The sequence below is a fragment of the Pimephales promelas genome, chromosome 3, assembly GCF_988280905.1.
Source record: "Pimephales promelas chromosome 3, fPimPro1.hap1.1, whole genome shotgun sequence".
Taxonomy (NCBI): domain Eukaryota; kingdom Metazoa; phylum Chordata; class Actinopteri; order Cypriniformes; family Leuciscidae; genus Pimephales; species Pimephales promelas.
The window spans coordinates 21,901,115-21,924,280 of record NC_142771.1 but is presented as its reverse complement, the minus strand read 5'-3'; the positions used below and the strand labels follow the sequence as shown (position 1 = coordinate 21,924,280).

General features: G+C 37.5%; 1 protein-coding gene across 2 annotated transcripts in view; it reads left to right on the top strand.

The window, feature by feature from the left end:
• The window catches only part of abat (4-aminobutyrate aminotransferase), a 28,253-nt gene extending 11,158 nt beyond the window's left edge, over window positions 1-17,095 (top strand). For both annotated transcript variants that reach the window (XM_089128484.1, XM_089128485.1), the window contains 15 exons: window positions 2-159; window positions 1,599-1,696; window positions 2,198-2,227; window positions 3,494-3,611; window positions 7,371-7,420; window positions 9,192-9,272; window positions 9,639-9,731; window positions 10,278-10,340; window positions 10,443-10,506; window positions 10,739-10,887; window positions 13,990-14,127; window positions 14,738-14,905; window positions 15,779-15,925; window positions 16,201-16,312; window positions 16,866-17,095. In XM_089128484.1, the coding sequence (XP_088984610.1) occupies window positions 90-159; window positions 1,599-1,696; window positions 2,198-2,227; window positions 3,494-3,611; window positions 7,371-7,420; window positions 9,192-9,272; window positions 9,639-9,731; window positions 10,278-10,340; window positions 10,443-10,506; window positions 10,739-10,887; window positions 13,990-14,127; window positions 14,738-14,905; window positions 15,779-15,925; window positions 16,201-16,312; window positions 16,866-16,987 (1,503 nt within the window). In that variant the 5' untranslated portion in view covers window positions 2-89 and the 3' untranslated portion in view covers window positions 16,988-17,095. The remainder of the gene's footprint in view (window position 1; window positions 160-1,598; window positions 1,697-2,197; window positions 2,228-3,493; window positions 3,612-7,370; window positions 7,421-9,191; window positions 9,273-9,638; window positions 9,732-10,277; window positions 10,341-10,442; window positions 10,507-10,738; window positions 10,888-13,989; window positions 14,128-14,737; window positions 14,906-15,778; window positions 15,926-16,200; window positions 16,313-16,865) is intronic.
• The last annotated feature ends 6,071 nt before the right edge of the window (window positions 17,096-23,166 follow it).

The window sequence follows — 23,166 nt, the reverse complement described above, 5'->3', positions numbered from 1 at the left end:
GGTGAAGTAATAGGAAGGTGAACGGCAGGCAGTGTGCTGTCTCTCTCTTTCTCTCTTACTCTTCATCTCTGCCTTAGTGAGTTCTACACATGGCTTCGTCACTCCTGACCCGGCAGCTGGCCGTCTCCCTTCAGCAAAACTTGCGTCTTGCTGTTCCAGGTAAAGAAAAAAAATGAGATGGAAGACTGTGATCGTGATACCCGCCAGTATTAAAAGCTTGTTTAACTAATGTTCTCAACCTACTGGTGACCATCAAAAAGAGCTGTAGCTGTCACAGACTTTATCAGAGTGATTAAACTCCATGCTGGTTCAGTAAGTGAGAGGCTTTCTTTTAAAATGATAATAATATTTGGATATAGAGCCGGATGTCGAGAGGGACACAGTTCAAAGTTACTTAACCATGTAAATGAGTTACTTGGATCTGGTTCTGTCCAGCTTTGGCTGGTGAATTCTGCATGTGTAAAGTAGTTGTTTGTATCTTGTCCTTCAGTGTCTGGTCACATTGCCCCAATCCTGTCAGCGTCCTACATTAGTCAGTAGCTCAGTTATGAGTTCACTTCTGTAAACAATGTTTTCCCTAGAAATTTTTCCCTAGAAATGCTAGAGGATGTTACCGGGGGCATGTACCTCTAGAATATATATATATATATATATATTAAATAACCCCTTAAACCATGACTTTTGGCAAGTTTTGTGGATAGAAATGGACATTTTGAGACATATAAATATGACATACCATCAATAGATTCAATGCATGATTATTGCAGCACGTACCTTAAACTGGTCACACACAGTAACCTTCATTTTATAATTTTAGACAGGATTTCTTCACTTTTTGTTTTGTGCTAATTTTCAGCTATAAGGTCGATATTGAAAGGGGAAAAATGAAATAGCACAACCCAGAAAAAGATTATTTAGAATTTATTGAAAATGTTATCGTAATGGCAAAGGCCTCACCCAATCTGTGAGCACTTCATTTTTCTAACATTTTTAAAATCAAAAGTTTTATGTTAACATTATTTAATGCACAATGAATAAAGTGAACAAACATGAACAATCATGTGTTTATATTAAATAACATTCACAAACATTAATTCATGTTGTAAAATTGTTCACTCAATGTGTTGATGTTAGAGAACACATTAAGTAACGTTAAAGAATTATGAATGTACTCCTACTCGTAAAACTACTCCCGACAACCACAACCGAGTCCACTTTGGGGGGCGTTCAGTCACAAATCAGGTTTTTTGCTCGCAAATTCGTTATTTCAATTGTAGGGCCATGTGGCGAGATGATAACATCGTGACATCTAATCTCAACAGGCCATGTGACAAAAAACAACCGATCAGCTTCGGCCTTTCCGTAACAACATCGAAAGCTTGGCCGAACAGCTGATCATGAATGTACATGGGGGATTTTTATTTCATGCGCTCAAATCGAAATAGTAAAATTATATAAAATTAATTCCTTCCTTGAATTTAATATCTCATCCAACATATAACGTAACTATGGGAAATTTGTACTGCATAGTAAGAGTGACTGAAATAATTAAAGTATATAGTCTTATTTAAGTTTTTATTCTGTTTTTGTTGTGTTAGGTTTCAGATATGTCAGCAAAACTGCAACAAAAACTGTTTCAGAGTTTGAATACGACACCCCATCCATGAAGACCGCTGTGCCAGGTCCAAGGTCCCAGGTTCAGTCTCAGCATTTTTACTCTTTTACCATTAGATTTATCACCAGATTTTTTGTGTGTGAAATGTCTGCTGGAAAATAACAGATTTTCAAAATGTTACTTCTACTGATGTGAAGACTTCAGATGCAAAAGCCTCTAAGTCCGTCTAATGTTTTTCTTTAATATTCACATGTTTATCAGGCTCCTATGTATAGGTTTCTACCTAAGTATCGTCATTTCTGAATGGGCTGAGATTTGGTGAGTTTGAAGTGAAATTTGGTGAACGAATACTATGTACGGAGAGCATTCACTCAATATTATAATCTCATTTTTGACAGAGGTGGCTTTTAGAGGCTTTTGCATTGGAAGTTTCCATATATATATATATGTATAAAATTAAGCATTGAAATCATAAGAAAAATTATGTGTGTCCAATCTTTGTGTGATTAAAGCTGACAGAAATATATTTTGACAACTCTGCAGAGCAGAATGACTAATAGATTAATTTCTCTCATTCAACAGGAGCTGTTAAGACAACTCGGAGAGATTCAGGTGAGACAAACTTTGGCGTTGGCTTTATAAATTCATAAACTTTACCTTAAATTTGCGTTATGCAATTAGATAGAAGTCTTCCATACTCCGACACTGGTTTTCAAATATCTCCATGTACAATCACATAAGCTGCAGTTCTCTTAGTTTGTACTTGGATAATGATTTAAGTATATAAGTCACTTTCTCAGACAGTGCCATTCAAAACAAAATGATATGATTAACAGCAGTAAAGCTAAACTGTGCCTGCCCTAGATCAGCAATGTCACTTCTGAAGTGACGTCCAGCCATATTTCAGCCTGTCTGGATGTCTTCAGGGTATTTATTGAGTGATAAATATATTTCAAGCAGTAATTTATCTGCTGTCTGGTCCAGCTTCTTGAGAGCAGTCACAGTCATCTTTTGACCGCTTTGCTGTGGATGAGCTGATAGATGTGAGCTGACAGGCATCGATGAAGCTAATATCACAGATTCGCTTTGCCGCAGCTCCTGTGCGTGTCTGTTGGTCGCTGTCTGTCTCCCGTGCACAATAAGCAGACATAAGAAGTGTCATAACCTATTCATTAGACGTGCTAAAAATAGATGCTGCATCAGGTTCAAAGCCACGGAGACGGAAAAGCCAATTTCATTAGATAAAACACTGTTGCTCACAATTTTGTGGTAATGAGTCATGGTCTCGATCTTGACTGCATCTTCTTTTTCAGATGCAGATTTTTTTTTTGTATATACACACACACACACACACACACACATATATATACATATATCTTGACAATATATATATATATATATATATATATATATATACACAGTATATACATATATACATATATATTACATATATTTTGTAAACACAAACTTTTATTTTGGATGCGAAAATCATTTAATCATTTGACTGCCCAGATAGATGGGTGGATGGATGGATGGATGGATGGATGGATGGATGGATGGATGGATGGATGGATGGATGGATGGATGGATATTGCCTTTAATGAATTCACATGTACTGTACAACTGAAAAAGCAGATGCAGTCAAGGTATATATATATATATATATAACTATACATATACATATATAGTTATATATATATATATATATATATATATATATACTGTATGTATAGTTTTATATATATATATATATATATATGTGTGTGTGTGTGTGTAGATATATGTATAGTTTATACATATATATATATATATATATATATATATATATATATATATATATATATATACATACAACTGTACTTCTCTCTTGGTTTGCAGAATGTTGGAGCGATTCATTTCTTTTGCAACTATGAGGAGAGCAGGGGGAACTACCTGGTGGACGTGGACGGTAACCGAATGCTAGACGTGTACACACAAATCTCCTCCATCCCCATTGGTGAGCTCAGTCAGTAAGCTGGTCTCTATTACAACACATTCATTGCTCTGCAGACGACTAACACATCTACTGTAAGACAGGAAATAAGACAACTTTGAATTAAAGTCAGCATGAAACAGAAGTTGCGTGAGATATATCCTAGCAAAACAGCTTCTCGAACTAGAAGAAATGTAGGACTGGTCAGGATTTTTTTTTTTCCAGTGGTAATTGGCTTTATGCCCAATTGCACTACTTCCTGAACTTCAGCCAGCTCCTTGTTTCCTGTCTGCCATTATTGGGCAAACTTGATTAATTCAGGTGTGTATGATTATTGTTGCCATGACTACTGAGGTCAAGCACACCTGAATTAATCAATTTGACCAATAATGGCAGACAGGAAACAAGGAGCTGGCTGAAGTTCAGGAAGTAGTGCAGCTGGGCATTGATTGGTTGGTTGTGTTTTGTTGTTGCTGTGATGTCTTGTGAGTGACGCATTGTCCCGCCCTTGTGCCAGTAAACACGTCATTAGAGAAGAGAACATACTTTGATTAGAGGTTATGGGGAGTTAAAAAAAAAGAATGATGTGCAGTACACAGATACATCACTTATAATATAATAAATACTTCAAAATTTCTTAAAAAAATAAGAATTGTCAATTTCATGATGAGTTTCATGTTGTTCTCTGGAGGTAGTGCACTTGCTTTGATTTAGTGTCAGAAGTGTTGTGTGATGCACAAGAAGCAATAGCATTTGGTGTTTTAATGTTAAACCTGATGGCACCATATTTATGGAATTATTACATGTTTATTATGGAAGAATATAGGGTTTGTAATGACATTAGGGTTAGTAAAAGACAGATTTTTAATGTCAGCTATTTGAATCATAAATGCATTTTATGAGATTTATTTTGAGATTAAATATTTTCTTTGATTGCAATCCATTTGTTTTGCAATCATTATAGTTTTAGTTAACAATAACAACACGGCACTAGAGTTGGAAAGTATCTTACAATTCAACATACAGTGTTGTCACTGTGGCCATTGAGTTGTTCTCGTTCAGTAAATGTGAGAGGCGTCCCGTGGCTTTGCCTGAGGCGTCTGTTGGTTGGTGCGGATGATTAAATGTGAGCGTCAGGAACTCAGGACTTCCTTTGAGGGTTGCCTGTACAGATCCGACAGTTAGACCTGAGAGGCAGAGAGAGCACCTTTCCTGTCTGCATCTCATTCGTTTGGTCCGTTAGCTTGCCTGCATTTAATCAGCCTCAGCAAATTGAGTGAAGCTACTGTCTCTCGCTCTCAGATGTGCCTTCAGGTGGTATCTCCGATTTAATGAGCTTTGATTTCCCTTGCACTTGCTTCTCCTGTGTCATTTCAACAGAAGTGCATTATGGGATATTGTTGTTGCATCAGTGTACAACCCCACTCACCCAAAACATTCACAGTGACAGACACATCACACATGCATACACAAGATCAACACGCCACAGTCCACTAGTGCCAAAAGTCCAATAGAAATTAACTATAAAGAATAATAATAAAAGAAAAAAGAGTTGTTTGTTAAATACCGTTGTAAATACAAAAATCTAAATTTGATCATTTTTTGTTCAGGCCAATGTGCACACTTAGGTAAAATGTTAATGGTTAATAGAAACCAAGCTAATGTGAATTTTAAAAATCTAGACAATTCGGATAAGTTGCTTAGAATTATCCAGTATTTCGAAGTGCCCACAATAACAATAGCACTCATTACCGCGATATACCATATTACCGAATACTGACACATGTCTGTTTGTGATTATAATAAAGGAATCTAATTAGGGCTGGGCACGGTAACGTGTTATCGTGTTAACGCATTTATTAATTAGTGCCGACAATTTTTTTTTATTTTTTTTTATGGAACGTTAACGTTTCATAATTTCTTAAGAAAATAAGATTCTTTCTTAAGAAAATAAAATTTTCTTATTTTCGCTTCTTAACGTTTTTTATTTATTAGTATTTTGTAAGTCAGCCAGCAAATAACCCTCCCAAACAAGCAGTGGAGAGGCTTTAGCAGGTTCTCTCAGGTGAACAGAAAGGGCGACAGCGCTCTGCGAGTGAACAGCAGTCGCTCTATGGATAGTAACCATAGCAACAGCTTCATTGTGTAAAGGGAATACATATATTTTTTATTTTTTCTCTTCTTTTGTTATATTTGGACATTTACTGTTCAAACACATATAAATGTTAATCCTCCAAGAAAAAAAAAAAACTGGTTTGTCAATTGTAGCTTTTCTATTCTTATTATTCTTTTCAATTCTAGCTCTCTGCTGGAATTGCTATGCACAATTTTATGTAATGTCAGCTTTGAAAAAAACGAAGGAAAACACACTGAAATTTGTTTGTGCTTACATTTAGGACCGGGCACATGTTCATGTGAAACTTGACTGTTCTGCAGAACAAGACATGCCCAGAACAAATTGAACAAACGTCAAGTTTCACAACTGCTAAATTTGAAGTTACAGTGAACTTACAGGCTCACTCTACCATAACTGATTTTTTTTACTCTAGAAACTAGAGCCAGACCGATATCGGCAGGCCGATATTATCGGCTGATATTAGGCATTTTACAAACTATCGGTATCGGCAGTTATAATGGCCGATAAATGAATATTTCAAAAATAAAATAAAAATGGATGAAACACGCTTTAACCATGTCATGTTGGAGTTGTATAAGTTTGTCCACCAGAGGGCACTCTACACCGTCGTCCCTGGCCTGTTGGCAACACTCGTTTATAACGCGCAACACATTCTAGCTAACCACAAAGCTAGCTAATGCCACTATCATCAGTGGAATTTAATGAGATTTGTTAATTAATTAATGAGCTTTGGTTCCTCCTCTGTTCTGTTGCGACAATAAAAGAAACAAAATTCTTTTTAAAATGCATTATCATATTATTTTAATTAAAACTCATACATAACTACAAATAACTAATGTTAGGGAAATCTGTTAATGTTTGGTTGTGCGTTCCTGAAAAAAAATAAATAAAAAATATCGGCCGATATATCGGAATATCGGATTTTAAAACCAACAAATATTTGTATCGGTATCGGCCTTCAGAATCCTTTATCGGTCGGGCTCTACTAGAAACAAACAAAATTACAGTAAATTCTGTTACTATTATTATTAACCTGTTAATTAAGATTGATTAGTTTCAATGAATTGTCTCGACCTCTACATACATTTTGTCTTGTCAAGGTGCACAGAGTCAGAGAAAAACTAAATAAAAAAACTAAATAAAAAAACTAAATAAATGTCATTATGCAAAATATATTACACCATTATTTAAGTTGCTTCTCAAACATTTCACAAAATTAAGTTTGTTAGCTTGTAAATCATAGACGGTAGATTTTCTTGAGGGGAATCGACTTCATGCATCTACACTACAAATGACTTTGGCACCAAAAAAAGCTCTAGCATTATTGGTTTGATGTTTTTGTTTATTGCAATGGCATTCATACATATTTAATTATGGCTAATTGTGGTTAAGTGTCCTAATATTTTTGGGTGCTTTGTGTAAAAGTAGCAGTATCTGAGAGTTGTTCTCACTGCTGCTGTAGTCATAGAGAGCGACTATATCAATTATCCACCTCAACTCACTAGCTTGCAAATACATTTTGTTGCCTTCAAGCTCCAATTGTGACCATTCAATTCAATTGCTGTTTGTTTTGGTTGTTTTGACTGTCTCATATCTTCAGATATCTCAACGAATAGATTGACACTGTTTTTGATCTTCTTTTCTAGGTTACAATCATCCAGCCTTAATGAAAGTGATGACCAATCCAAATAATGTGGTGAGTCCTGATCAGACTATGAAGTGTGTGCATGTGTATGTGTGTGTGGGGGTGCACGTATGTGCGCGTGTGTGTGTCTTTATAGATAGATCACCGCAAATCCAATTTCCATTGTACAGTCAAACAGTGCTGCATGAGTGGAACGAGATGACAGTTTTAAAGGTGTGATGCACGGAGCTGCTTTTTAGCTCCAGCGCAAAATGAACCTTTGGTCTAATAAAACATCGGTACCTAGTCAACCGTTCTCTGAGATTTGTTTTCATGTCAATCGAATGTAAAGAGTTTTATCTCTAAAAACTGTTTAGCGTATAATGCTAGTTCTGGGGGCATTTACTAAGTAAAAAGAAATCGCTAGTTAACACCACTAACAAGGCTCAAAATAGCCCCACACTAACACAGTAACATAATGAGGGTCCATACATGCAAAACGAAGCATTGAGAACTTTGGAAGTGTACAGACCGTTTAAAAAGAAGATACTTTATATAGACAGTTCACTACGTGTATACAAACAGTCACGACAAGTCAAACCACGAACGTCGTGCTGAGTGAGCTGAACTGTATGAAGTTCAGCGAACTTCTGAACTCTATGAACGGCGTTCGAGGATCGACTTATCGAGACTATTTCCTAAGATGGCTCCTGTGTGTATACACGAAGTGAAAGCCACAATATGTAATTTTTCTGCTTTAAAAATAGCAAAAATAACTGTATCTATGTTATATATTTCTATTAGATGTGTACTTACATTATCCCGACAGTTTCCACCAACTTTAAAATTCGGAGAAATTTGTAGTTTAATTCGAAGACACGGGACATTTCTTTATTTCCGTTTCGTCGCCCGTCTATGGCGTCATATAACCTTTGACTCCTCTATTTTCTCTAACTTCTTACGGAACCTAGGGGGGTTTGGGACAGGAGAAGCATGACACAGGTAAACATTGGCGTTGCATTTAAAGCTTCTTGACAAGCTAAATCTACAGAGAGATGCCTTATATCCGTATATTTTGTGAAACGATGATGTCATGTCATGAGCTGAGCTGGTTGTCATTGACAACGACAACAACTCCCGTGAGCCCACGCTCTTTCCCGACGTCATCAAAGTACGTCTTTTGTTATTATTTTAAACGAGTGACCCCTGGTGGCCAAAAATCGCATACTGTACGTTGAACTGTCTTTATAAAATATCTTCTTATTAAACAGTCTGTACTTTTCCAAATTTCTCGATGCTTTTTTTTGCATGTATGGACCCTCATTATGTTACTGTATTAGTGTGGGGCTATTTTGAGCCTTGTTAGTGGTATAAACTAGCGATTTCTTAAAAATCTTAACATTCGATCATCATGAAAACAAATCTCAGAGAACAGTTGACTAGGTACCGATGTTTTATTAGACCGCGGTTCATTTTGCGCCGGAGTTCTCCTTTTTAGTTTTCCCATTAAAAACAAAATTCATTTATTTTATAATTCAGATACACTACTGTTATTAGGTTTGGGGTCTGCACAATTTTTGTAATGTTTTGAAAGAAGTCTCATGTTCACCAAGGCTGCATTTTTTTTAAATAAAAAATACAGTAAATAGGAGTACAGTAAACAACTGTAATATTGTGAAACATCTTTAAAAAAGTGGTTTACTCCTGTAATAGTGTAACTGAATTTTATTTGTCAAATTTGCTACCATTCACAAGTGTCCACAACTTGTATACATTTATGAATCGTAGTGTATACACACTTAATATTTACTTTTTCAAATTGTGTGTGAATTTTTGTTTTCAGAGTGCATTTGTGAACCGGCCGGCACTTGGCATTCTGCCACCTGAGAACTTTCCAGACAAACTGGTCGAGAGCCTGCTGACGGTGAGTGTTGTTGGGTTTGAAGAAACACAAGTAAAGAAGAATTTACAATCCTTGAAAGATGAATGTTTCCACAAAGCTAATAATAGCATATGTCTCAGAAATGATTGCTGACAATGCTCACAAGTAAAGTGTAAGGACTGTGTTTTGCGCAAGGTTCAGACCTTTCACTTGAAGAACAGATTGTTTTCTGGCAGTTGTAAAAAAAAGCCCTTTGGGATTTTCTTAATCTTGATAACGTTCTTTGTAGAGAACACTATGAACCTAATAAATGATTGCACTCTTTTTCACATTGGCCGGAAGTGGCTTGCTGTTTATTGTAGAGGTGCCAGTGCGGAGTGCTGTGAATGACTCTTTCTTCAACATCAGATTGCCCCCAGCGGAATGACGCGAGTACAAACCATGGCCTGTGGTTCCTGCTCCAATGAGAATGCTTTCAAGAGCATGTTTATCTGGTACAGAGTGAGTGGACTTTCCTCAGTTTGCTCCTGCTCGACTCACACAAAGTGCAAACAAACAAATTTGCTTTATATAGGTGTAATATTGGTTGTATTTTGGCAATAATGATACCCAGAAGAAGTCTTTCTGAAACTGTTGGTGGAAAAAATATCACCATATATTTTTTATAGTAAGTATTATGAGTTGTGATATTATTGGTATTATTGATTGCAAAAGTAAAACAGAAGCTTAAAAGCTTAAATCTGTTAGAGATACTGATTTAATTCAGATTACTTTATATTAGGGCTGTCAAATGATACAGGTGAGTGGTAATCATTATATAATTACACACAAAAAAAACACACATTCCTGACTGTTATGTAAATTGCCATATTATCTGGGCTCTTAAAATGGACTCTTAGACAGTGGTTGTATTTATTGTATGGAATTTATATTCATGTATGCATCATGTATGTATGTACCTACGTACATATGTTGGCATCCTTACTCTATACACATGAACAGCTCTTAAATCATCTGATATCTAATACTTTTTTTAATTGTTTCTAGAATAAGGAGAGGGGAAAGACCGACCCATCTGCGGAGGATATCGACTCTTGCATGATCAACCAGGTTAGAGAATAGACACTGTGAAAGACGCACATTATGCATATGACTGTAGCTCCTGAAATCTTAATGCGTTTTTTACACACACTGTTCTCTTTCCTCTCTCAGAGTCCTGGATGCCCAGATTTGAGCATCTTGTCTTTTATGGGAGCTTTCCATGGGAGAACTCTGGGTAAGTGCTTGAACATTGTCTTGATTTAAGAGAGCATAATTGAAAGATGTGTCTGATTCAGTTCAGTACACTTTGAGCAGATTCAGAGACCTGGCCTGCATGTATTTGCCTTACATTTGTTTGCCTTTGCAGCTATTTGTATCATATGACTTCATTTGACCAACAAAGACGCCTGGCTGTTTTGTTTTAACTGGGACATCCATCCCCTAATGTGTGTGGTGTTGGATTACAGGTTGCCTGGCCACAACACATTCCAAAGCCATTCACAAGTTGGATGTACCGGCCTTTGACTGGCCTATCGCACCCTTCCCTAAGCTCCAGTATCCTTTGGAGGAGTTTAAACGGGAGAACGCTCAGGAAGAGGCCCGCTGCCTGGAGGAGGTCCGAGATCTCTCCTTCATGTGTCCACATTAAAAAAAAAAAAAAATTCCACACTAATTAAAATAATATTGTGGGTTCAGAACAGGTTAAGCTCAATCAACAGCAGCTGTGGGTTTCCCACCTTTTCTTCAAAAAAAGATACTTACAGTGCCCTCCACAATTATTGGCACCCCTGTTTAAGATGTGGTCGAGGACTTTTAAAAATTCTCCCTTTTTTTAAACAACATAGAATCCAAATGCAAAAAAAGAGAAAAATCCAACCTTTTATTTAAGTACATTACTTTGGTGGTAAAAAAAAATGTAAAAATTTAGAAAAATAAAAACTTCAAATCATGTGTCCCACAATTATTGGCACCCCTAACAATTCCGCTGAAAAATGTAATTGATTTAAAAAATATATATTTTCTGTAGTTGCTAATGTTGGTCAGGATATCTAGGAACTTTTAATTAGTAATTCATGACTTCCTATTTCCCTGGGGTATAAATATGACATGACACAGAGGCCTAATTCTCTTACCCATTTGTCAACATGGCAAAGACAAGAGAACACACCATTCAAGTAAGGCAGATGTGTGATGACCTTTATAAGTCAGGCAATGGCTACAAGAAAATAGCCACTCACCTTATATTGCCCGTATCTAAAGTTAGAGGAATCATTAAGAAGTTTAAAACAACTGGAACAGTGACAAACAAGGCTGAAAGAGGTCCCAAGTTTATCTTACCACAACGCACTGTGAGGAGGATGCTAAGAAAAGTAAAAAAAAGTCCTAAGCTCACTGTCACAGAATTGCATCAAATAGTGGCATCTTGGGGTCACAAAATCTCCAAAACAACCATCAGATGCTTTCTACATGCCAACAAGATGTTTGGGAGGCATGCTAGGAAAAAGCCTTTTCTCACTAACACTGACAAACGTAAACGTCTGGAGTTTGCCAAGCGGCACTGGGACTTCATCTGGGATCGTGTGCTTTGGTCGGATGAGACTAAGATTGAGCTTTTTGGCAACAAACACTCTAAGTGGATCTGGTGTAAAACAAAAGATGTGTATGCCGAAAAGTACCTCATGCTCACCGTGAAGTATGGTGGAGGATCTGTGATGCTGTGGGCCTGTTTCTCTTCCAAAGGCCCTGGGAACCTTGTTAGGGTGCATGGCATTATGAACGCTTTGAAATACCAGGACATTTTAAATAAAAACCTGATGGCCTCTGCCAGAAAGCTGAAGATGGGTCGTCATTGGGTCTTTCAGCAGGATAATGATCCAAAACGTGTAGCAAAATCTACACAAAAATGGTTCAGTCACAAACTCAAGGTCCTCCCATGGCCATCTCAGTCCCCAGACCTCAATCCAATGGAAAACTTGTGGGGTGAGCTGAAGAGGAGAGTGCACAAGAGAAGGCCCAGGATTCTGGATGATCTAGAAAGATTTTTCAAAGAAGAATGGTCAAAGATCCCTCTCTCTGTGTTCTTCAATCTTGTGAAATGTTATAGGAGGAGATTAAATGCTGTCTTGTTGGCAAAAGGGGGTTGTACAAAGTATTAACATCAGGGGTGCCAATAATTGTGGGACACATGATTTGAAGTTTTTATTTTTTTTAATTTTACTTTTTTTTTTTACCACCAAAGTAATGTACTTAAATAAAAGGTTGGATTTTTCTCTTTTTTTGCATTTGGATTCTATGTTGTTTAAAAAAAAGGGAGAATTTTTAAAAGTCCTCGACCACATCTTAAACAGGGGTGCCAATAATTGTGGAGGGCACTGTACAATAGAAGTGATTGGGGCCAATCCATACATTTTAAAATACTCGCTATTTCACCACAAGACGTAAACAACAGTGTTAACATGATTTTAATGTTGTGTTAAGTTATATCCCATTTTACAGGTTTGTCAGCATGAAAACTGATCACTGTAAAACCTAAACCCTTAAAACAGCGGTATATATGAGTATTGTTACAGCTTTATGTTTTGGTTGTTCAGCAAAATTTTGTGGTCATTTCAATAGGAATATATACATGATTGAGAAATAGCATTTCTTCAAAGCAGATATCCAAGTTTTTCACTCAAAATCACCTTGTTGACCAACAGAAAGCTGCATTGTCCACTGCCAATAGTGTAGTAATGGACAATGCACTGCTCACACAGAAGTCGCTTTCAACCAAGCAGCTGTTTGTCAATTCGGCGAAAAACTTAACCCCGATGCGAAATCTTAAGTAATGCAAGTGATTTTATAAAATAAGCTTCACATTTCTGCTTTTAAATCCTTCAAGAATGGGCCCTTCAAGAATTTACTTCTATTGTTAGTGTCTCACCATTACCTTGCCTTTTGCGTTTCTTTTTATTTTACCCCCATCTACCGGTGTAAAGGTATATGACCATCCGGTGAATATTAGTTTCTGTTCCTCTCAATTCCGTTTTCTCAATTTCGCTTTAACTCCTACGGTGGCCAGTGTAGTCCAAGATTAACATGGCTTCCAGTTCGACCTCGTCCATGAGTGTTAACTCAAACATAAACGCGAAAGACGCTTGAATTAACGGGTATGTCCCTCTTTGGCTAATGTACTTTCAAGATGGAGGGGCAACGTGGCGACCGACACTAGAATCTCTTACCCGTATGTATTTTCACTGGCATATTATACACTCACGAGAATACTTTATTACTTGAACGAAGTAAATATACATTAATGAGCACTCATATTTTTGAAAGAACTAAGTGTTTTTAGCTAAGAATAAACTAAAAGAGTTACACAGTGTAGCTTTAAGAAAATGAGGGGCCAATCAAAAAAAAAAAAAAAAATATATATATATATATATATATATATATATATAAACATATTTGTGTTAATCAACATGATGCTTAATGCTTTCAACTTAACTTGTGTTGAACCAGGAATATTGCAGAAAAAACTAATTTGTCAACTATCTAACACTAGATATCGAGTAGGAATATCTTGCATACAATTGTGGAGTGCAGCATGGTTTACTAAAAACAGATAGTAATTGTTATCTCACAATGCACAGACTGCAAAGTGTTATCTAGTTCTTAACATGCAAGTAAGATAAAGGTAAGTAAAGCATTGAATAAGTTTTAAACTTTTCTGTGTCAGGTTGAGGATCTCATCGTGAAGTGGAGGCAGAAGGGTAAACCAGTTGCTGGCATTGTTATCGAGCCCATACAGGCAGAGGGAGGGGACAACCACGCCTCACCTGACTTCTTCATCAAATTGCGAAATATTGCACGCAAGGTGAAACATTTTTCTTTTTTTTTTTTCAAGCTAACTATTCTAAAATAGCTTTCCTGTGTAGTGTTGGCGCTTGCAACGCCAATGGGTTTGATTCCCAGGGAACGCAAGAACTGATAAGATTGTAAAAATGTGTACCTTGAAATGCTTTGGATAAAAGCGTCTGCCAAATGAATGTAAAATGCTTAGCTTTCCTCCATAGTCATCATTTCTCATTGAATCTGTGCTTTGAAGTCATTTCAGATAGACACTCCAGTTGTAAATAGCTAAAATGAGACTCTTTGTACACTAATAAAAAAGGCACTCACCTCTCTGTACGAAGTTCTTTTCATCTGCTGTAAATTGAAGCCTTATGAACGAGATAAGGCAGAATACAAAAGGGAATGATTTAATAAGGCTGCTTTATGCAGAGAAAAGAGGCCCTTTAAGTAATTGTGTTGAAGTCCACGCTCTCCCTGAAAAACTTGAGAAGTGTTCTCTTCAAATGAAGCGTAGCAAGCAAAGCGCAACAGCTGTGTCCAGCGGGTGTTGTATGCAGCTTTATGCAGGCTGACAAGATGGGTTTTGACAGAGAATGAGCTAACATATGTTTATCTGTGTCTGGATCTTTCAGCATGGCTGTGCTTTCCACGTGGATGAGGTGCAGACAGGTGGAGGGGCAACAGGCAAGTTCTGGGCCCATGAGCATTGGGGTCTGGACGACCCTGCTGATATTGTTTCCTTCAGCAAGAAGTTGCTGACAGGAGGATTCTACCACAGGGATGAACTGCAAGTAGATAAAGTAAGGGTTGTCATCGTTTCACCAAATGTCCCCTCATGCAAAATCGTCAATCCCATTCTTATTAATTGTTCCCACATTTTTTTTTAAATAAGTCATTGTTTATGAATGGAGTTATAATGTGTTTTAGTATCGGATGATTGTTCTGTCAGTTTCGCAGTCTTTGTCTAAATGATCGCTTGTCCATGGATGAGATTCATAGCAGGATGGAACTGAGCAATCATGCCCTCTACTGTTTCTTTCTGTAAAGTCACCTCCAATAAGCCACAGCAAAATTTCATAAAAGGTTAGGTTATATGTTTATATAGGTTGTAACTATGTGACCTATATAGACATATACTTTTCATAAAAACTTTAGACATTGATCAAGAGAGACATTTAGGGTAAAACAGTAGGCTACTACAAACAGAGACTGTGCAATGTGAAAACAAAATTGTCCCAGAAAAATTAAAGGGACCAGTGCACATAGGGAGAGATGAGAGTATTAATAATTTTTAATGATAATTGTTGTTAGTATAATAATTATATCAGTGCAATTTAAATGGTGAAATTAATTTCTCATATTTATTTAATAATAAATGTATTATTATTATTATTATTACTTCAAAATAATAAATATAAGAAATCTTTTTCATTTTTGGTCTACATAAAATTACTTGACTTGATTTATCTCGTGTTGACGCATTAAAACAAGAATTTGAGGTGGGCTATGACCCTTCTATTCAAATATCAAATAGCACTTTTTGTTCTTTTGCCCTGGAGAAAAAAAAAAAAACAATGACATTTTGCCGTCAAAATAGATTTTTGGTTGCATGATGTCTTACAGAAGAATGAGTGTAAGAACCATTTAAACTGACATGACTGTATGCACCTCAGCCCTACAGAATCTTCAACACCTGGATGGGGGACCCCTCAAAGAATCTGTTCTTATCAGAGGTGCTTAATGTGATCAGAAGAGAGAACCTTCTGGAAGAGGTGACGCGCTCAGGGAAGGCTCTTTTGCAGGGTCTTTACGCACTGCAGGTACAGTCATCTTCATTTATATCCTTACATGACTGACTCCTCACAGACGCCACAGCTCATCACGAAAGACTTTAAAACTGTTAATGGTTCTATCATGACGTTCATTGCTTATCTGAGGGCCGTCCTCATAACTCATGCTGTCGGAGAGAAAACCTGAGCCTGTAATCGATCCTAGCAGCGTAATGAGTTCTTGTTTTGAAGCTGTGGATTTATGATACTGTCCACATTGTGAGCTGTGGATTTGTTTTAATGTCTCGCTGCTTCTCCTTACGTAGACCCAGTACCCTCATATCCTGAGTAGAGCCCGTGGCCAGGGTACATTCTGTGCCATAGATGCCTGCGATGATGTCACGCGCAACAGTATCATGATGAAGGCCAGGAACAAAGGTAAGCTGTTGGCCCCCTTACCCATCATCACACACAAGGTTTAAAACACAAGGTTTTTTGTTCTAATGACAATTGGATTATTTTATCATTTATTTATAAATTAGTTATTGTGTTTCATCTGTGTGATCTGACATGCAGTTTATTTACAATGGAGGGGGGAAAAGCCACAGTTCCTTCCCCAATTGCAGCAGCTACCATTTTTATTACAGATATTTAGCACCAATTTCCCTGGAGGTGATGATTTTGTTCTCTTGAACGCATGGGCTGCTTTATTCGCAAATGTTTTATGCGATATTTTTTTTTTTTTAAACAATTTTGCACAAAAGTTAAATATGCAATTTTGGATGGAAACATAGCTAGTGACAAAGGTAAATCATTGACAGGTAAACATATTATGCAATTTGCAATAATTATATTATTAGTATAGGAATAATATTAATAGTAGTAACAGATAGTGTTCATTTTTAGACCCTGTCCGTACAAGATGCAGAGGCTTTATGGGATACTATGTTCTCTAAAATAAAATAAGAAAAACTTCTGTTCATCTCACCAGGTGCGTTTTTGGGTTCCTGTGGCGAAAAGTCCATCCGTTTCCGTCCCTCTCTGGTCTTCAAGGAGTACCATGTCCATCAGCTCCTGAACATCCTGAATGATGTTCTGACTGAGCATAAATAGAGTTCTGGCTGCCAGGTCGGCGTTGATTATAAAACGTATAGGGTCCAATCCCACTCAAGGGTTTATACCAGCCTGTCACAATTAATTGATCACCGTCTCTCTCTCTTTCCGTCCAGTCGCATCCTATCATTTCTAATTAGGAAGGATAAAAAATCTGTTTTCCGATTCTTTTTATTTAGCTGACCTTGTCTTTTTTTTTTTTTTTTTTTTTTTTTTACCATGGGTGGACAGATTGAAGATCTGAAGCAGTACACAGGAATTCAGGGTCAAATTATAAATTTAAGTAAATCTCATTCTAATGAATTAGTTAATTAGTGAATTAGTTGAAAATTAGTTGAATAAAGCAATTTAGAGACCTCAGAGATGGTACAGATTTCTTATTGCAATAATTCTAATAACCCTTTTAGTCAAAGAAAAAGAGTCCAGATCTAAGCATCTGGAAGTTAACATGAAAAGATGAGTAGTCACTATGTATGACACTAAAACTACATGATAGTAGCTACTACTGGCATTATGAAGATAAAATATAACTATTTTAGTATCTACAAAGAAATGGTTGCACTGGAAATGCATAGGTTGTATTTTTTTCATGATGATGGATTGAATTTACAGAGCACCTGAATATTAAGGTCCTCTTTGAATTAAAAGCATGTGTGAAAGACAAGTCGTGGAAGCATCAATGGCGTGATTGCATTTTAAGGAGCTGGATAGAGCCGATGGAAAGCTGGAAAAAGTAAGAAGTTGCAGAGGAACCTCTAAACCCATTTTAACAGGGCATCTCTTGAGCCAATAACCTTCAAGCAATCAGAAAGGCCCTTTTATTGAGGTGTCTGCTTTACGGTATAATTCCTCAATCATAAAGAGCCATTGTCTTTACTGTGATGCAAAGCCTCTGATTTGAATCCCAGTGAGATATGAACAGCAGACGAAACATTTAAAGCACAACCTGGTGTGGTAATGTGAGGGCTGATCAGTTGCACAGCCAAATTTCTACCTGATCTAACAATAGAAATCCATCAGGGCACATGTTTTAAAAGCACAGCTTAGCATCCATCCTCTGCTCAGGTGAACATGATCCCCTCATGTTCCTCATCACAGGCCATGCAAGAAAAGCTATGGATAACGTGTACAAGGTCATCTTCACTTAATGGCCATCACAGCCTGTATATGTTGATCATCTTTCGGGTGATTCTCCTGTTCCAGTTGCTCCAAGCTGAAAGAGTAAACATCCCTTCAGCTTGTTTCAATCATCCTTTCCTTTTTAAATACTTAAACCCCAGTATGTACTTAATGTAGTTAGATTATGCAATGCTCATTGTGTAAGCTTATTAATGAAGACTATGTTTCCATGTTGCTTACAGCTGCATCAAATCGAGTTCCTTATTAAGTATATGTTATTCCTTCGTGGTAATGTGTTCCATGTCAGTGTAATGTAGAAATGTTGTTTTGGATGCCTTTTAAATGTTCCTTTTAATGTTGTGGACAGGCGGCAGCAGGGACTCGAAATGTAAAAGTCTGTTTGTACTCTGCAAAGTCAGTATTTAATAGAGAAATGTGTATTGATACTCATATTAATTACAGAAAAAACTGGTTTACACTGTTATATGTAGTAAAATTAGATTAAAATACTGAGGTAATTTCTACATAAAACCTTAATGTTGTCTGAGGAAGTTCTAAAATAAATATGACAATTTGAATATTTTTTTGTTCTTGCCCGTCTTTGAAGCAAAATGACAAAGAAACACACATGCACATGAAAAATGATCGGAATAATTTTATTAATCACAATAATGTACACATACACAGTGAACAAGTTTTATTTTCAGTGAATAAAAAGAGTGAAATCTACATATTAGATGTGTTAAGGCTTCCTGTTAAGAGTGTGTAATCAGTTCTTAAAGGGATACTCCACCCAAAAATGAAAATTGTCATAATTTACTCAAGTTGTTGCAAACCTCTATGAGTTTCTTGCTTCTGCTGAACAGAAAGGAAGATATTTTGAAGAACGTTTGGCACCATTGACTTCCAAAGTAGAAAAAAAAAATACCATTGAAGTCAATGGTGTTAAAGTTCCAATCGTTCTTCAAAATATATTCCTTTGTGTTCAGCAGAAGAAAGAAACTCATACAGGTTTGCAACAACTTGAGGGTGAGTAAATCATGACGGAATTTTCATTTTTGGGTGGAGTATCCCTTTAACCCCCTCAGACCTGAATTACGTTTCAAGTTTCTGAAAAATATAAAAGTACATTTTACCAGCTCATATCAGAATCCAGAGTTTCAAGTAGATCAGAGAAACTCAAAATTTTGACCTAGAACCTGGAGGGTTCTAGGTCAAATGGAGGCTCTAGAACAGAGGCTGGAGGCTCTAGAGCCTTCCAGCTCTGGAAGGGTCTAGAGCCTCCATTTTTGCACTCAGGTCTAAGTCTCATGGCCCTCTATCAGAATCCAGAGTTTCAAGAAGATTGGAGAAACTTATTTTTTAGTACAAAAAAAAAAAAACGACAGGGGTACCACTGTTGTTTTTTTTGGGGGGTCGAAATTTTGAGTTTCTCTGATCTTCTTGAAACTCTGGATTCTGATAGAGGGCCATGAGACTTAGACCTGAGTGCAAAAATGGAGGCTCTAGACCCTTCCAGAGCTGAGATATTGAGATATTGCATAAATGCTACATGGGATCTCAATATCTCAGCTCTGGAAGGGTCTAGAGTCTCCATTTTTGCACTCAGGTCTTAAGTCTCATGGCCCTCTATCAGAATCCAGAGTTTCAAGAAGATTGGAGAAACGTATTTTTTCGCACAAAAAAAAAACCGACAAGGGTTCCACTGTCGTTTTTTTTTGGGGGGGGGGGTCGAAATTTTGAGTTTCTCCAATCTTCTTGAAACTCTGGATTCTGATAGAGGGCCCTGAGACTTAGACCTGAGTGCAAAAATGGAGGCTCTAGACCCTTCCAGAGCTGAGATATTGAGATATGGCATAAATGCTACGTGGAATCTCAATATCTCAGCTCTGGAAGGGTCTAGAGACTCCAATTTTGCACTGAGGTCTTAAGTCTCATGGCCCTCTATCAGAATGCAGAGTTTCAAGAAGATTGGAGAAACTTATTTTTTCGCACAAAAAAAAAACGTAAGGGGTACCACTGTCGTTTTTTTTTTTTTTTTTTGGGTCGAAATTTTGAGTTTCTCCAATCTCCTTGAAACTCTGGATTCTGATAGAGGGCCCTGAGACTTAGACCTGAGCGTAAAAATGGAGGCTCTAGACCCTTCCAGAGCTGAGATATTGAGATATTGCATAAATGCTACGTGGGATCTCAATATCTCAGCTCTGGAAGGGTCTAGAGACTCCAATTTTGCACTGAGGTCTTAAGTCTCATGGCCCTCTATCAGAATGCAGAGTTTCAAGAAGATTGGAGAAACTTATTTTTTCGGACAAAAAAAAAAACGTAAAGGCCATTGCACACTGAGCACGAAATATTCGTATGCGTATTTTCGTGTTCATCAGCCTAAAAATTCGTCACGCATAGAAACCTTGCACACCGAGTCCGTTGCGTATTTATTAAACCTTTGCGGGAAAAAAACGCAAAAATACCAAATGGATTCGTCAAGCAGTGAGGATGATTTTTGCCCTCTCTCTTAGTGAAAAGAGAAGAAAGAGAAAATATTACGTCCATCCAATCCTGAAATTGCACCGAGAGGAAGGAGAGTTCCTTATCAAGGAGTTGCGAATTTATCCTGAGCGATTCAAAATTTAACTCAGAATGTCAGTGGGACAGGTCGATGCTTTGCTAGTGATTCTGGAGCCACATATTAAAAACAAGACCACCAATTTCCGTGAACCAATCGATTCTGAACGGAGACTGGCAGTGTGTCTGGTATGTATGGACCAGGTATGGACACACACAAACACACACAAACACACACACACACACACACACACACACACACACACACACACACACACACACACACACACACACACACACACACACACACACACACACACACACACACACACACACACACACACACACACACACACACACACCCGCGCGCGGCCCGGTGGAAGCGCTGGGCAGACAGAACAGCTAGGCTGTTATGTATATTGTTCACAAATAATACATATCGAATAGGCTGCTCAATCACACCTTATTCGATCCTAAATTTCAATCTGATTGAAAGGGGAGGTTTATTAATTTCATAATCCAATATAGAGAGGAGAACATAAACACTTGATCGAATTGAAAACCGAAACTGAAAGCACGGCGCATTTGTGCAATGAGGACGAGCTCCCCCTGGCCCTGAATTGTCAAAAGACCTCTCAAAATGCTGGCTCTGGATGCGAAAAACGCAGAAAATCGAACCCGATCCGATTAATTTTATGACGGACGAAAGTTTCGGAGGCGGTGTGCAAGCGTGACTGACATAACGTGAGGTCGAATTTTTTTTTGACGTGCGCAAATTTCGGATGCGAATTTCGGACTCGGTGTGCAATGGCCTTAAGGGGTACCACTGTCGTTTTTTTTTTTTTTTTTTGGGTCGAAATTTTGAGTTTCTCCAATCTTCTTGAAACTCTGGATTCTGATAGAGGGCCCTGAGACTTAGACCTGAGTGCAAAAATGGGGGCTCTAGACCCTTCCAGAGCTGAGATATTGAGATAATGCATAAATGCTACGTGGGATCTCAATATCTCAGCTCTGGAAGGGTCTAGAGACTCCAATTTTGCACTGAGGTCTTAAGTCTCATGGCCCTCTATCAGAATCCAGAGTTTCAAGAAGATTGGAGAAACTTATTTTTTCGCACACAAAAAAAAAACGTAAGGGGTACCACTGTCGTTTTTTGTTTTTTTTTTGGTCGAAATTTTGAGTTGCTCTAATCTTCTTGAAACTCTGGATTCTGATAGAGGGTCATGAGATTTAGACCTGAGTGCAAAAATGGAGGCTCTAGACCCGTCAAAAGCTGAGATATTGAGATATTTATAATGGCATAAATGCTACGTGGGATCTCAATATCTCAGCTCTGGAAGGGTCTAGAGTCTCAATTTTTGCACTCAGGTCTAAGTCTCATGGCCCTCTATCAGAATCCAGAGTTTCAAGAAGATTGGAGAAACTTATTTTTTCGCACAAAAAAAAAAACCGTAAGGGGTACCACTGTTTTTTTTTTTTTTTTTTTTTTTTGGGTCGAAATTTTGAGTTGCTCTAATCTTCTTGAAACTCTGGATTCTGATAGAGGGCCGCGAGACTTAGACCTGAGTGCAAAAAAGGAGGCTCTAGACCCTTCCTGAACTGAGATACTGAGATATTTATAATGGCATAAACGCTATGTGGGATCTCAATATCTCAGCTCTGGAAGGGTCTAGAGCCTCCATTTTTGCACTCAGGTCTAAGTCTCATGGCCCTCTATCAGAATCCAGAGTTTCAAGAAGATTGGAGAAACTTATTTTTTCGCACAAAAAAAAAAAAAAAAACGAAAGGGGTACCACTGTCGTTTTTTTTTTTGGTCTAAATTTTGAGTTGCTCTAATCTTCTTGAAACTCTGGATTCTGATAGAGGGCCATGAGACTTAGACCTGAGTGCAAAAATGGAGGCTCTAGACCCTTCCAGAACTGAGATATTGAGATATTTATAATGGCATAAATGCTACGTGGGATCTCAATATCTCAGCTCTGGAAGGGTCTAGAGCCTCCATTTTTGCACTCAGGTCTAAGTCTCATGGCCCTCTATCAGAATCCAGAGTTTCAAGAAGATTGAAGAAACTTATTTTTTTCGCACAAAAAAAATAACGAAAGGGGTACCACTGTCGTTTTTTTTTTTTGGGTCGAAATTTTGAGTTTCTCCAATCCTCTTGAAACTCTGGATTCTGATAGAGGGCCATGAGACTTAGACCTGAGTGCAAAAAATGTAGGCTCTATACCCTTCCTGAGCTGAGATAGAGGCTGTGTCCGAAACTGCATACTCAATGAGTAGGTACTTGATTTCAATAAGTACTTACTCAACGAGCGCTACAAGAGTAGGTACTTTATAGCCAAATGTCGTTTATTATGAATGAGAACCGGACATCTGCCATGTTGACGTTATCATGTGACGTACTACGACGCGTTATCATCATATCACAAGCGCAACAACTTAAAATAAATGAACAACGACACGTTTAATTCTTCTATCTATAAATATCTTGACATTGA